At 38.6% G+C, this 16,176-nt stretch overlaps 1 protein-coding gene across 1 annotated transcript in view; it reads right to left on the bottom strand.

The window, feature by feature from the left end:
• Nucleotides 1–16,176, bottom strand: part of LOC124795618 (Down syndrome cell adhesion molecule-like protein Dscam2) — a 594,927-nt gene that overhangs the window by 140,429 nt on the left and 438,322 nt on the right. Inside the window, exons 12-13 of the mRNA XM_047259690.1 lie at nucleotides 14,676–14,807; nucleotides 12,726–13,023 (exon numbers count right to left, since the gene is read on the bottom strand). Of these exons, the coding sequence (XP_047115646.1) occupies nucleotides 12,726–13,023; nucleotides 14,676–14,807 (430 nt within the window). The remainder of the gene's footprint in view (nucleotides 1–12,725; nucleotides 13,024–14,675; nucleotides 14,808–16,176) is intronic.

Genomic DNA, 16,176 nt, shown 5'->3' with positions numbered 1-16,176 from the left:
CAAATGGCCAGCCCATAATTTATGGGAATTTCATGGCCAGTGCATAGACATCTGGTGCCACATACCTCTAGAAACTTACCATGGACTTGTCAAATCTATGCCACACAGAAACACTGCTGTATTGTGTTCCATATGTGGACCAACGTTTTGGCTTATGTTTGTTTGTTGTATGAACAACTACTTGGATGTCCTTTATTTACACATTAGACTTCATTTTCTACAGTTTTTCATAGTAGATGAAAATAATAGGAAACATACAGCAACAGAACAAAGCAGCATGAGAATGAAACTCTTCCTTATATGGAATGCTCAAAATGCTGTCTTGGTTAAACCTAGTTAATAAGCAATGCTTAGTATTTCGTGTTCCATTTCACTGAGTTTCAAGTTAAAATGTGACTCCCTTCATTGTTTTCCCTAAACACTGTGTCATCTGTTTATATGCCCATGGACTTTTATCAGTATATAATCAGTTAGCAGTGCTCATCACCAATATGATTTCCAGTATCCATACATATCAGAAACATGTATGTATGTATGTTCCACATCTCCTCCTAAACCGCTGGACCAATTTCAACCAACTGTGGTGCATATATTGCTTACTGTCTGGAAAGAATTGCTGTGGGGGTAAGAACCACCAACCTATCAAGGGGGGGGGGGGGGGGGGTGAAAAAGAAGGTGCGAATGCCCAGACTTTATTTACCCAGTACTTCAGACTAAGAGGATTTAGTCACTTGCTACAGGCTTGACGTTTTAATTTATTATTTATTTACTACCAACTATACTCATGACACATTTTGCAAACAGTATTCACATGTACCACTAAGTGTACCTGCAAGATTAGATCATGGTATGACACACAGTTCAGGAGATATGATGCCATAAGTACAGAGGAGTGTGTCGCTGCCACATCACATGCGACATTTAAATTTATAACGTCTTTGCTAACAACTCTATTTGCGACATGTTTTATGGACAGTATCTACACATGCCACTGAATGTATTACAAAAATTCAACATTTTACGCCACATTGTTCACGAGATATGATGACGTAAACATTCAGCTTTATGAAAACCAAACTGTAAGATGAAATTTACTAGAGATACAAGTGAAATATGTGTGCAAAAACCTGTGAATATGTTAAATGTATGTTACATGTATACATGGGCAAAGACATGTGTAGAAGTTATTCCTAAACCCCTGGATCAATTTCAACAAAATCTGGCACACATACTACTTACTATCAGGCAATAAATACTCTGGGGTATGAACCAGCAACCTTCTATTGGGGTATGGGTGTTAATGTGGATTGAGAAGGGGACAGGGGGGAGGGGGGAATGAGATGGATGAATAGAGAGGGGAAAGGAGGAGATGGACAGGAAGATAGGAGGAGAAGGAATGGACACATATAGGGGGGAGAGGGAGAGTGGGAGGGAGAAATGGATAGAGAGGGAAGAGATGGACAGAGAAGGGTGAGGTGGAGATGGACAGAGAAAGGAAAGAGGAGGAAGACATAGACAGGGAGAGGGAGGAGGAGGAGCTGGACAGAGAGAGGAGGAGGAGGAAATGCACAGAAAAAGGGAAGAGAAGGAGATGGACAGAGGAAGGAAAGAGGAGGAGGTGGACAAAGAGAGTTTGGGGGAAATGGATGAAGAGAGGTTGGAGAAGAAGACGGACAGAGGGAGGGAGGGGGGAAGGGAGAGGAAGAGGAGGATGATAATAGGGGACTGGAATACATACATACCTGGGCAATGCCAGGTACTCAGCTAGTAGTGAAATAAAAATGTACACAACTGCAAAGTTGGCAGATGCCTATGTGATGTACAGATTAGCATAAAATTATGATAATGACAGTGCTATTCCGTGTTTGTATCCAGAGAAATTTCCACAACAAGATTGTCTCAATGAGAGGCTGTTTGAAGCAGTCACTCATCAACTTAGTGAGCATGGTATGGTTACACCTGCTACTTGCCACCAATGAAGGGCATACATAAGAAGGACACTTGACTAGAAGAAACAATCCTTCATTCCGTCTACAAGAACTCTAGTGTCACAAGGGGACATGTGCTACAACAAGTAATGCTCATCACTAGATTGTGTAGCAAGTGTTACACAATGACTTGCAGTATCCAATGCAGTTACAATGTTTGCAATCACTACCAGAAGCCGATTTCCCCATACAAGTGCAGTTCTGCAAACACATCACTCAACAATGTGTCAACTATTAATTTAGGCCAGCTGTGCAGATCATGGACAAGATTTCCTTTCAATGTGATCAGATTACAAATTTCCACAAACATGTAATTCCCATCCCTCTGTTGAAGAATGTCATCAATAATGATTTTCTATCAATGTTGGAGCCAGGATTGTAAGTGACTGTCAGGATTTTTTTTTTTTCTAGTGAGACAAAACATATTTTATGTGCTTAGAGCTCCACCTTTTTTCAGTATAGTGATTATCTTTTAGTTCTTATACATTTAATCTGGTTAAGGAAAATTGTGTCTGTTTGTAAAACTACAATTATTTACATTTAAATCTATGATTAAGTTTCATGATAGTCTATTAGACAATTTTTCTGTCTTTCATGAGAGTATGATTATGGTCTGTCTACTTTAAAAATATTGAAACAGCTTATATTTCATAGGATGTAGTCAAGTTCACAATTATTCTAGTCTTTACCAATGATAGCAAATTCATCATTTTACTTTCCATTACAGAAAGGTGTTGTGCTATGGTTCACTAGTGCATTTTGTTTACATTTTCATGCACATAACTTCATATGCTTACTACTTAATCGCTGTTATGAATGATGTTATTATTAGTATTTCTTTCCAATCTGTAACACAAGATTTGATTGTGAGTAGGGTATATCTAACATCCTGTGATACATCACGGCTAATAGTGGACACTTTCACCCTAACACAATGGCCAGCCATTCACTAAAATCAAGTGCTACAGATGAACAGGATCTCTCTACAATCTGCCACCAAAGAAATATTTACATTCTGTGAGTGTCACAGCTCACAATATCACTTGCAACCTTACACTGGTTATACTTCGATTAGTCACACAGTATATTAGTCATAGACATAAACTTTGTTACAAATCTGCAGTATTTCTTGGACTATTTGGATGTTTTCAATTGTATCTTCGTTTTGTCTTAGCCAATGGCCTTGCCGCAGTGGTAACACCAATTCCTATCAGCTCACCAAAATTAAGTACTGTCCATCTTGACTTGCACTTGGATGGGTGGCCATCTGGGTCTACCGAGGGCTGTTGGCAAGTGGGGTGCACTCAGCCCTTTTGAGGCCAACTAAGAAGGTACTTGACTGAGAAGTAGTGGCTGTGGTCATGAAAAGTGACGATGGCCAGGAGAGCAGCCGACGGCATGCCCCTCCATATTCACATCCAGTGACACCCTTTGGCTGAGGATGTCATGGCGATTGGTCGGTACTGTTTGGCCTTCCGAGGCCTGTGTGGACAGAGCTTGTTTGGTCTTCCTTCTCTTGGAGTTGTGATTCACATGAGGAATTCGTGGACGAAAATTTAAGAGTTTCAGGAATCTATTGTCACCATTGTGTTGCTGCATCTTGATTAACATGTGAATAAACACAGCCCCTATGAAACACAACAAATGTGTTGTTCAGCATCTCTGAGCTCAACAATGAGCTTTACGGTTACTTGTTCTCAAGCATGTGGCAGTCATTAAAATGAGGTCTACAGATGTGGTTGAGTGTGAACCCTTGGTCAGAGGAAGTATACAAAACAAAGCCAAGTAGCATAATCCACAAGAAGGGAATGTTATCCGATAGTGAAGCATTCAGGAACGATGAAAATTTATTTGAATCTAGTGGCATGATTTTGTTGTTTTAATCCAATAATACAAAGGATATAGTAAACTATTAGTGACCTGCTCGTTTAGTACATTGCACAGTGTGCTAGTTTGTGAGATGGGAGGGAGGGCCAGCCCAGAATAGAACTTGCACAATGGATTAATAACCATGGCTGTGCCCCAGAGAGATGGTTTCTGACACTCATTTAGGCAAATGCTGGACTGGTCTCCAATTCCTGCCTTAGAAAATATGGATCACAAACAGTTAAAATATGATAATAAGAAAAAAACAAAGATTAAACATTTCACAGACAGGCAGTGCATATGACTTCCCTCCTTTAGGTAACTGATGGCTGCAGTGTCTGGAAGCACATCTGGCCGCAAAGTAAAATAAAAATGAATTTGCCAAGTTGTGCATACAGTGGGCCCTACATGGGATTAATACTCAGTAAATGAGGAACAATAAAGTAATGATGGCATCTCATACATTGTGCTTAATAACTGCACCCATATGAACATCAAATAATACTAATGATGAAACAAACCATCACTGACATGGAGAGGCATAATTATCAGAGAAGTGAGCAATGATGAGGAAATTCAAAGCTCTGGAAATCATCGATGTCTTGTAGAAGACATAATTCTGATGCATGAAGCACCAAATGTAATGATCACTGGTTACAGAGATTTGTTTAATTTAACAATACAACATTATCCACAGTATGGCAACTGCCAACTACCCACAGACGAATGGCCCACAGAACATTTTAATAAGATGTTGGCAGCAGTGGCGTAGCGTGGTTGTAGAGGTTGGGGAGACTCGATAGTTATTATAGGGAGACAAAATAGTACAATAAACAACAATTTAAACAAATGAAACAAAACGCATCCAATAAAACAACATCAACAACTACTATTACTGCTACGACTATGACCACTACCACTGCCAATAATAATAATAATAACTAACTTGTTCAAGAAACGATGACAAATTTATAGTACTCCAGCAGGAAGAGAAGAAGCACTTATTTTTTCTTGTACACAAATGCAATGCAGCTGTCTTTTCTTTCCACGAATAAGTCTATAACTTGGTCTACAAAGATCTCATCACTGGATAGCTCTCCTAGTAGTGTCTTTTCTATTGCTAACGTGATCAAACACGACAGCCAGGTGTTGGACACTGAATTCCGTAAATAATTCTTCACTCATTTAAGAGTACTCATGCTTTGTTCACTGCTTGCTGTAGTTGCGGGCAGAGTCAAAACCAAACACAGGAAATTCGTTGTTTCTTCATAAACAAAGTCTAAATCATTGTTGACAATGTTGACAATGTTGACAATTTTCTTTTTCATCAGCGTATATGTTACACAGTTCATTTTCAAGTTGTTCTTGTTTGAAAAAAGAGTTCTGTTCTAATAACTGAAGCATTGTCAACTTTGGGAATTCTTTTTGATAGTTTGGGAAACACTTTTCGTTCAAAAGTTCAACAGACTGAATTTGGGGACAGTCTTGAAATCTTCTTTCCATCTGAACAATTTGCAAATCCAGTATCTCGTAAGTTAGTGCCCTGAGTATATGGTATAATATTTTGGGGTAACTCTTCAAGTCAAACAAAAGTTTTCAGAGTCCAAAACTGTGCAATACGTATTATTTGAGAAGTAAATTCACGGACGTCCTGTAGAAACATCTTCAAAGAACTGGGTATACTAACTACTGCCTCTCAGTATATTTACTCCTTAATGAAATTTGTACTAAATAATATATCTCTTTTTCCAACAAACAGCTCAGTTCATACATACAATACCAGGAACAAAAATGATCTGCACAAGGACTTACAAGCACTTACTTCAGTTCAAAAAGGGGTCCACTACTCAGGAACACTCATCTTCAATAATTTACCAGCAAACATAAAAAATTTAGTTACAAATAAGTTTAAAAGGGTCCTGAAAGACTTACTAGTGGCCAACTCCTTCTACTCCAGTGAGGAATTTTTTAATAGAAACAAATGATGTATTGTATATACTCATACTATTAGTATTGTTATTTCAGCTAAAAAAATGATGTATTGTATATATTCATAATATTAGTATTGTTATTTCAGCTTTAAAAAAATTGACATGTTTCACATCATCCACGAGGATCTCCTCAGCACAGATCTATGGAACGAAAACTAATCTAATCTAATCTGAAATGTCTTTTGACTGTCACAGAACGATAAGTTGCCATTCAAACACAAGCTGCAATTAATGCATTCATCAATGAATGTTTCCGTTCTTAATTGTCGTAAGTTTCTCAAAACAGTTCTTATATCGTTGTGGCAAGCAGTTATACTGACAGATTTTGACTGAAGAACATTAAAGAGATGATCAACATAAGCAAAGCACCCTCGGTAGAAGCAAACCATGTAGACAAACGTAGGATCATCCATCTGTCATTTCATTTCGACAGTACAGCTCAAAGATTTGGGGTACCACTGAGAGTCTATATCATCAATTATATAATTAAAAACACTATACAGCTCTGAGAAATGACTAGGTATTGTTGCAACTGCTCTGGAACGAAAGTTCCAGTGAATGTTGCTTCCATGTGGCAGTTTAAATCCTTTCTCAGTTAGCAATACTGTTCGTTTTGATGACTTGTTGAAAAACGAATGGAATGCAATAAGATCACTTACAAACATGCGTACTTGTCATATGATTTTGGAGACATGTAACAGTACCAAATTCAGTTGGTGTGTGTAACAATGAATAAACAGCGCATAGGGGCAGAACTACTTCACCAATTGTTGTAGTCCTCTTTCTCTGCCAGCCACTTTTCCTTCCACATTCCATTCTTTCAATACTGCATGAATAATGTTTGACAAACCTTCAGCAGTTTTATCTTCAGAAACATTGTAAAATCCAACGAATCTTTCCTCAATTTTGTCTGCAATACAGTAGCTGAATGTTATACCCATTTGAGTCTAGCATGTCACATCTAATGTTTCATCAGCCGGAATCGAAATTAAATTGCAGTTCTGAATTTCAGATTTAGTTTTCTCACTAACTGCCAGAGTTATCGTTTCTATTACATCATTCTGTATGTCTGGAGAAGTTCCTTTAATGGTTGAAGAGCATGACAGATAGTCTCGAATTAACTGCTCTCCTTGCGCTAGTAAATCCAACAAGTCCAGATAGTTACCTTTGTTGCTTTAGGATTCGTCTTCTCGATGGCCGCGAAAGGCTAATTCTTGTTTACAAAGAAATACAATTGCCTGAATAAGACGAACCAATACTCTCCTGTTGGATGCAACTTGTTCGTTGTATTTTATTGCTGTCAGACGAGCGGCTTCAGAAAGGGCGTGCTCAATTCCACTTTTGCCAAATAACTATAATGAATCTTTGTTCTGCAAGTGAGGTTTTGATATCTGATGCTTTTGCACTTTCCTGTCAAAGTTCTTTATTGTACAAATGCCCCCATTGCACCATTCATTTTCACCACCAAACAGAAGACATATATAACAATATAAGCTGTTATTAACTGCATTCGCAGTCAGCCAAGTATATTTTTCGTACCAGGCAGTCTGAAAAGTTTGTCCTTCAATTCGCCCTTTTTTTCGTACGTTAATGTAGAAAAAGGCATTTTTAATAAAAATTCTATGAGGTGTTCAATTGCTGGCTCACTCATGTTGGCAAAACAACGAAAATATGCACTAAAATCACACAAAAATGACTATGAACACAAACCGCGTGACTGTTCACATCCTTGTTAAAAGCCAGCATAGAAGCGGCAGAGACTAGTCTCGATACCTGCTAGCAAGTGCAGCACACTGGCCTTCGTGGAAGAGGGAAAGTGGAGGAGACCCGAGAAAGCCACTAAAGAGCGCAGGCGCACACAGCCAGGTAAGGGAAGGGAGGCAGAGACTGGGAGCAGTCGAGTCTCAAGCAGGCAAATACACGAACACTCAGGGAGCGGCGCGGGCTACAAAACTGATGTCTTTCGCACATTTAGAGCTATTAGTAGAAAGTTGTTTACATTTTTGTTATGAATTACTATTGCATCTCTTTTTAAGTACAAATACAAGGAAGACTAAGTCTCAAAGTCTCCCCTCACGCTATGCCACTGGTTGGCAGATACGTTCTCACTGTAACCCAAAGAAATTCTGGTTGTATGTAAAGGCTATTAATGGCACCAAAGTTTGCGTCCACTCCCTAGAAAAAAGAGACAGGAATTGAAATGGGGGGCAAAGCAAAAGCTTAAATGCTTAACTTGATTTCCAAATGTTCCTTTACAAAGGAAAGCCGTGGACTACTGCCGCAGTTTAATCCTCGTTCCACTGAAAAGATGAATGGAATCAGTATTAGTGTCAGTGGTGTTGAGAAACAGCTGAAATCATTAAAATTGAACAAAGCTCTAGGGCCATATTGAATCCCTACAGGTTTCTATAGTGAATTTGTCTAACTTTAACCTATTGTACATCCCTCAAACAAAAACCCATATCTAGCAACTGGAAGAAAGCACAGGTAACATCCACCTACAAAAGGGGTAGCAGAAGCAATCCACGAAACTACCATCCTGCATCTTGGATATTGATTTGTTGTAGATTCTTAGAACATATTCTGAACTCAAACATAATGAGCTACCTTGAACAGAATGGCCTCCTTGATGCCAACCAGCATGGATTACGAAAACATCGATCATGTGAAAGCCAACTTGCACTTTTCTCACATGACATCTGAAAGCTTTGGACGAAGGCAGTCAGACAGGTGCAGTATTTCTTGACTTCTGAAAAGCATTTAACTCAGTACCACACCTACGCTTATTGTCAAAAGTCCAATCATATGGAATATCAAGTGAAATTTGTGGCTGGACTGAGGACTTCTGGTAGGGAGGACACAGCACATTACCTTGGATGATGAGTTATCGTCAGATGGTGAAGTAACTTCATGTGTTCCCCTTGCTGTTCTCGTTGTATATTAATAACATTGTGGACATTATTAATAGGAACCTTAGACATTTTGCACATTATTCAGTTACCTATAATGGAGTACTGTCTGAAAGAGGCTGCATAGATATTGAGTCAGATCTTGATAAGATATCAAAATTGTGCAAAGACAGGTAACTTGCTTTAAATGTTCTGAAATGTAAAATTGTGCATTTCACAAAACAAAACATAAAGAATTGTATCCTATGACTATAATATCAATGAGTCACAGCTGGAATCAGCCAACTCATACAAATACTTGGCTGAAACACTTTGTATGCAAATGAAATGGAATGATCACATAGGCTCAGTTGCGTGTTAAGAAGGCGGCAGACTTTAGCTTATTGGTAGAATACTGGGGAAGTGCAATCAGTATACAAAGGTGACTGCTTACAAATCACTCATGTGACCCATTCTATAGTATTGCTCAAGTGTATGGGACCCATACCACATAGGACTAAAAGTGGATATTGAACTTATACAGAGAAGGCAGCATTAATGGTCAAAGGTTCATCTGAACCATGGGAGAGTGTTACACTGATGCCGAAGAAACTGAACTGGCACACTCCTGAAGAAAGTCTACTAACCAAGTTTCAAGTACTGGCTTTAACTGATGATTCTAGGTATATACTACAACCCTCTACATATCACTCACATAGGGATCATTAGGACAAAATTAGAGTAATCACAGCGTGCACAGATGCATTCAAACAATCATTCTTCATGCGCTCCATATGTGAATGGGATGGGAAGAAACTCAATAATTGGTACAATGGGACATACCCTCTGCCATGTACCTTGCAGTGGTTTGCAGAGTACGAGCATAGATGTGATGCTGAGCAGAGGGTTTGGGATCAGATAGTGCTTGGTGCAACATTCGCATGAAACAAAGCAATGCAAAATAGTACATATTGAGCACCATTTCTCTGATCTGCAATTGAGAGGCTGTAACAATAATGGATACCATGTTTCTATTTCCACTTGAAAATGCTGCTGATGATTACATCAAACAGCTCTTCACCTAGACAGAAGATGGTTGGTACGTATACAAGGTGACCTAGTGTGGGTCTTCAGACCTGTGCTGAAGTTGAGACTTTCAGAAAAATTATTTAAGCTCTACTTTGGCCTGTACTGAACCCTATATCACTTTTTCTATGTCACCTACAAAGTAAAAAATGATGATGACACACTGAGCAGACAAAAGCAGTCCTTTGCACTATGCCTTATACTTGTGCTGTGGCATGATACAAGGAACATTAAGGCCTATTTGATAGTCCCTTTGTACTAATGGAAGTAACTTTCCTTGAATGACATGGCTACTGTGAGGATGTGAGAGCATGGCCAGAATATAGGGTCCATCTGCACTGCTTTATGAAGGATTACATGCTAGCACCAGATTTCTGAAGCTACAATCCATGGCAAAACATCAGATGTTTATTCAGGAGGGAGAGGAATGCCACTTGTTGTGCGTCACCTGCCAGGGCATGGCAGTTACAGCTGCTGACTGGTGATGTGTGGGTCATTGATTCGAATGAGTCCTTGTGTAATTATTTATGATCTGGCCTCTTTTTTTTAAGATTCTGGGACTTCCTTGTTCAAAAAACATTGCATCTTGCTAGAACATTCCATTTACATATACACTAAGGTGGCAAAACTCATGGGATACCTCCTATTATCGTCTCAGATCTCCTTCTGCCAAATGTAGTGCAATGACTCGATGTAGTATGGACTCAACAAGTTATTGGAAGTTTTCTGCAGAAATACTGGGCTGTCTTCCTCTATAGCCCTTCATAATCGCAAAAGTGTTGCCGGTGCAGGATTCTGTGCATGAACTGGGCTCTTGATAGTGTGCCATAAATGTTCAATGGGATTCCTGTTAGGTGATCTGGCTGGCCAAATCATTCACTCAAACTGTCCAGAACGTTCTTCAGACTGATTGTGAACAGTTAGGACCTGGTGACATGGTACATTTTCACCCATAAAAATTCCATTGACTCAGTGACATGGCACATTATCACCCATAGAAATTCCATCACTGTTTGGGAACATGAAGTCTATAAATGGCTGCAAATGGTCTCCAAGAAGCCAAACATAACCATTTCCAGTCAATGATCAATTCAATTAGACCAGAGGATCCAGTCCATTCCTTGTATATATAGCCCACACCATTATGGAGCCACCACCAGCTTGCACAGTGCCTTGTTGACAACTTGGGTGCATGGCTTCATGGGGCCTGTGCCACACTCAAACCCTACCACCAGTTCTTAATAGCTGGATTGGGACTCATTTAATAGCTGGAGTCCACCCAAGATCATCCTGCAGACATTTATTTAAGGATCTAGAGATATTCACAGTAGCTTCTCAGTATATATACTCTCTTATGAAATTTGTTATTAACAACCAAACCCAATTCAAAAGTAATAGCACTGTGCATAACTACAATACTAGGAGAAAGGATGATCTTCACTATTCAAGATTAAATCTAACTTTGGCACAGAAAGGGGTGAATTATACTGGCACTAAAGTCTTTGGTCACTTACCAAATAGTATCAAAAGTCTGACAGATAACCAACAAGTATTTAAGAAGAAATTAAAAGAATTTCTGAATGACAACTCCTTCTACTCCATAGAGGAATTTTTAGATATAAATTAAGAAAAAAAAATTTTAAAAATAAAAAAAAATAAAAATAAAAAAATAAAGAAAAACAAAAAACACAAAAAATAAAGTTGTTATATTAACTTAAGTATGTTGTTAAATTAACCTAATTATGTCATGTATTAGAAAATTCGACTCGTTCCACATCATTACGAAATATCGTATTCATGATCCATGGAACTAGTATTAATCTAATCTAATCTAATCTAACCAGGTCATGGTTTTCTAGTCATTTAGGATTCAACTGATATGGTCCAAGCCCTGGAGAGGCACTGCAGGCAATGCAATGCTGTTAGCGAAGGCACTCACATCGGTGATCTGCTGCCATAGCTCAATAACGTCACATTTTACTACACTGTACTAACAGATACATTTATTGTATATCCCACATTGATTTCTGCAGTTATTTCACACAGTGTTGGCTGTTAACACCGAAAATTCTACACAAGCGCCACTGCTCTTGGTCATTAAGTGAAGGGTGTCAGACACTTTGTCGCCCATGGTAAGAGGTAATTGTTGAAACTTAGTATTCTCAGCACAGTCTTGGCTCTGTAGATTTTGGAATATTGAATTTCCTAGCAATTTACAAAATGGAATGTCCTATGCAGCCAGCTCCAACTACCATTCTATGTTCCAAGTCCATTAAATCCTGTTGTGAGGCCATAATCTAGTCGTAAACCCATTTACTTGAATCATGTGAGTAAAAATGAGAGCTCCGCTAATGTGCTGCCCTTTTATACCTAGTGTATGTGATACTACCGCCATTTGTATATGTGCATATCACTATCCCATGACTTTTGTCGTCTCATTGTAAATAAGAGGACTTTCTGCTCAAGAATGCAGTTCATCTCTGTTTGTATTTAGTGTGTGCCTAATAAACATGTTTCCAGTGTGAAGTGTTAGTTCTTGTTGACAAACTTACTCTTGATTCCAGATCCTATGTGACACTACAAATAACCAAACTAATGTTAGAAATGAATTAAAATAAAGCACATCAGTGCTTAAATAACCAAAGTCATTGACATTTGATAATACTTTCGTACAGCCAAGACACAAACGAAAATGTGTATGATAAATACTCTTGCTGAGACCAAAATAAAAGACAGTAACATACCTATAAATCAAATATAAAGATATTCACTCTTGTACTGACACAGATGCAAGTACTACTTAGAAAATAAACGTGCAAATGACTTTTGTTGGTGCTAAAACAGCGATGTTTTGATGTAGACACAAGGATAGAAGGTGATCTGCAATTTTGAGCTAATCAGCTGACCTAGTTTCACGATATCCAACATTGTAGCCCTGAATGTCACCATGCTGCAATTCGGCCAGTGGGGGTGCCCACGTGACAAGCAATTCTGTGGAGGACACTGGCCTCAGGGACACATTCAGAGGTGGGCCCGCTGGTCTCTGGGGTTCCGTACGCACGGACAGCTCTGCGCTAGGCACACTCTGCCCTGCCGGACCCTCTGCCAGCACACGGAATGTGTAACGGGTGGCTGGCTTCAGGTCTTCAATTGTTGCCGACAGTTGCAAGGGTGATTCAGTCTTCTCCAGCTGTTGCCAAATTCCTGTTAAACAATAGAATAATAACTGTACTACTTCACACAAGAAAACACTGCCACATCAGAATTTTTTGGGTGCACTTACAAATAAGATTATGCTAGAATGCAATAACTGAATAAGACAATTAAGCAAATCAAAGGGAATATGCAAAAAGGTGAAAGATGTAAACCTGAATCAATGGGGCAATGTGACGAAGATATAACTTTCCATTAATTTCACCCACACATCTAATTGTGTTAAATTTGTAACCTTGTTGAAAAAGAAGTATTTGATGGAAGGAAACAAGATTAGAATTTAAGCTTCTGTCAACAACAAGATCACTGGTGATGGAGCGGGAGAAGGAAACTGGAGTGGATACGGCCGAAGGAACTTCCCCAACATCTGCCTTATGTGATTTAGGAAACTTAAATCGGGATGGGTGGACAAGGACTTGAACTGCTATCATAACAAATATGAGTCCAGTGGGCTAATCATGTGCCCACCTTGCTCTACAGCTATGTGTAGCCTGCCAACCATTTGTGTACTGGAATCAACATTCTGAATGATACATGTCAGTCATAACAATTTTCGCAACTGCTTCAAATCGCTCCCATCTATTGCTTCCCCCATTATTCAGCTAACTAGTACTTGGTACAAAAGCTGGAAAACCTGTTTCCATTCTGAAGGAGTCCAAGTCTATATGATGATTATTTTTTACATCTTTAACTGCGACTATGCAAATCGCAAGTCAGCAACAAACACCATTAGGAAGTAAATGTACTGGGAAATGTGTCCAAGAATTTCTCGGTTCTCAAAGAGACCACTTCTACTGCCACATAATCAGCCTTGTAACTGAGGAACATATGCCTGTGAAATAAAATTTGCTGTGTATCAGCTATTATGTAAATTCTGTTCAGCTTCTGCATTGGTATGACTACCACTAAGTTAATGCTCTCTGCCAGAAGAAAAAGCCAGTGGCTCCAAAAGCTTGCAAGTTTTAATATCAGTATGTGTATTTTCTCCTGCCGCCCCTTGGTGAGTAGATCTTTTATCTACCCAATTACAGTGTATCCAAGTATGATATACAGGGTTATAGCAACATTAAGAACTGTTTCTCTGCATTTAATGTTAGCATATTTGTACACGTGCCTGCCACTTGATAATGGACACAGCTCTGAAACCAGCCATAGCTTAAAATGGAGAGCCCAGTCATGGTAGTATTCTAATCTGCAGGATCTGCTTCCTTTATCTTTCTATTTCAATAGACCTCAAATTGCATAAACTGTATTCCACTTTGCTTGCACCCCATAACTGGAGCAATCAGCTTTTACAATTACTGTGAACAACAGAATCGGTCTACAGCAGGAAAAGTAGGATGGAGTGGACACTTCAGCTGAATGTCATAATGGCACATTAAACATAACCCTCAGAAATCCCTTCTGCCAACCTTGCACGAGTTGACACTTCACCCTTAATGATGTGAATGTCATTGTGAGATTAATCTATAATCTTGCTTCTTTTCTTTTTATGCGGTGTGAAAAGTGTGGCAAAGAGGCTACTACTTATAAATTATTATGAAATTAAAGTGTAATCCACAATACATATGGGTAAAGAACCACATGAAATTTGTTTTATGGAGCTGAATAGGTGCGTAATTTACCAATACATTTAAGCTTACCTTCACCTTCCTTGTATTGGACTATATACTTCGTCACCTCAGCAGCATCTGACGTCTGATGTTGCCACTTGATACTCACTGATCGGCTGCTGATCATCACCGACTCGAGATTGCTTGGGCTGCGAGGTGGCTCTGTCATATAGAAATCTGTCTTAGAACTCTTCTCTCTATGTACCCACAGTTTAAAGGAATGCTACACAAATTTCAGCCTGTTTGAATTATTTATTAACTTTGGAACCTAGGAGAGAATAAACTTTATTTCATTCAAGAACAGAACTGACTGTAGATGTAAGCCTAGTAGAGAAAAAGTTAGCTGCAGCTTAGGCAGATGAAGTACCACTCAGTATTTGCGAATTCTGCATTACACCTTTTGGAACTCCTGACAAAAACAGATAGAGTTGATAAGTGTAGGGCACATATGAATCTTCAGCTATTATTGCACTTAAGAATTGCATGCACTGGATGAAGTGGATATTGCTTCTGAAGTGTTATTGAGAGAAAGCTGACAGATTTGTTATCAAATTTTATTTTGTGGTTAGTAGTATGAATATCATTCCAGTCAGTTACAATTTCATCTCAGTTCGTGTGGGAACTGAAGACATGCGGGAAAACGGGATAACCCTCAAATGTAAAAGCTGAGAAATAACTGTTGCCATTTGTTGCTGGGTACGCGAACTATCAAAACTGACACTAGTCTCACCCTTAAATATCACATTAGGACATTTAGGGGTGAGACCAACGTCAATTTTGATAGTTCTTATACCCAGCAACAGATGGCAATACTTATCTCTAAGTTTTTACATTTAAGTGTTAGCCCATTTTTCCACACACCTCTTCAATTATTATACCAGAAAATAAATATGAGACTTTATAATCTCTGTTGGATAAAGTTTAACTATTAAATTGTTTCATGTAGTTATTCTGGTTCAAATTCTGTCGCCTCCACCAGACTGCAAATTCCAACATAAAAAATTATACCCCATTTTTTGACCAAACAGCACTTCATGCAAACTTCTCCTTGAAGATAATAAGCACTATTGTGCACAGTTTAGTGAGCGCTGTTAACATACAAATAAAAACATGTCCTTTCAGGCTGATTTTGGCAACTGTTGAGTTGTTAATTCCTTACAAGTTTAAAAGCTCAACTGCTCATTGGGTAAATAGTGCACACCTGAAATTTTGAATTTTACTGTTTATTCACGAACACGACTGTTGCCTGAAGATGTTTACAAGATTAATGCAATATCATGTCATTTATAATGCTTTCATGAATACAAAGAAAACACATGTAACGTAATTATCCATTACAGTTTTCCATTTCAAGAGTTATGATAGTAAAAAATAAATGAATTATTTAGTTTCAATTGACTTGTCTGCACATTCTTGCAAAATATAGTAATTACTGCACAAAAAATTTTAACTATGTTTTTCACTCTTTTATGGCATATTACCTACATTTCAGGCGGTAAGCTTATAATTTAGTCAAAACAGCACTGTCTCT

This window comes from Schistocerca piceifrons, chromosome 4 (genome assembly GCF_021461385.2).
Source record: "Schistocerca piceifrons isolate TAMUIC-IGC-003096 chromosome 4, iqSchPice1.1, whole genome shotgun sequence".
Classification (NCBI taxonomy): domain Eukaryota; kingdom Metazoa; phylum Arthropoda; class Insecta; order Orthoptera; family Acrididae; genus Schistocerca; species Schistocerca piceifrons.
Note: the sequence above shows the minus strand (reverse complement) of the source record. Positions and strands in the feature narration are given on the sequence as shown.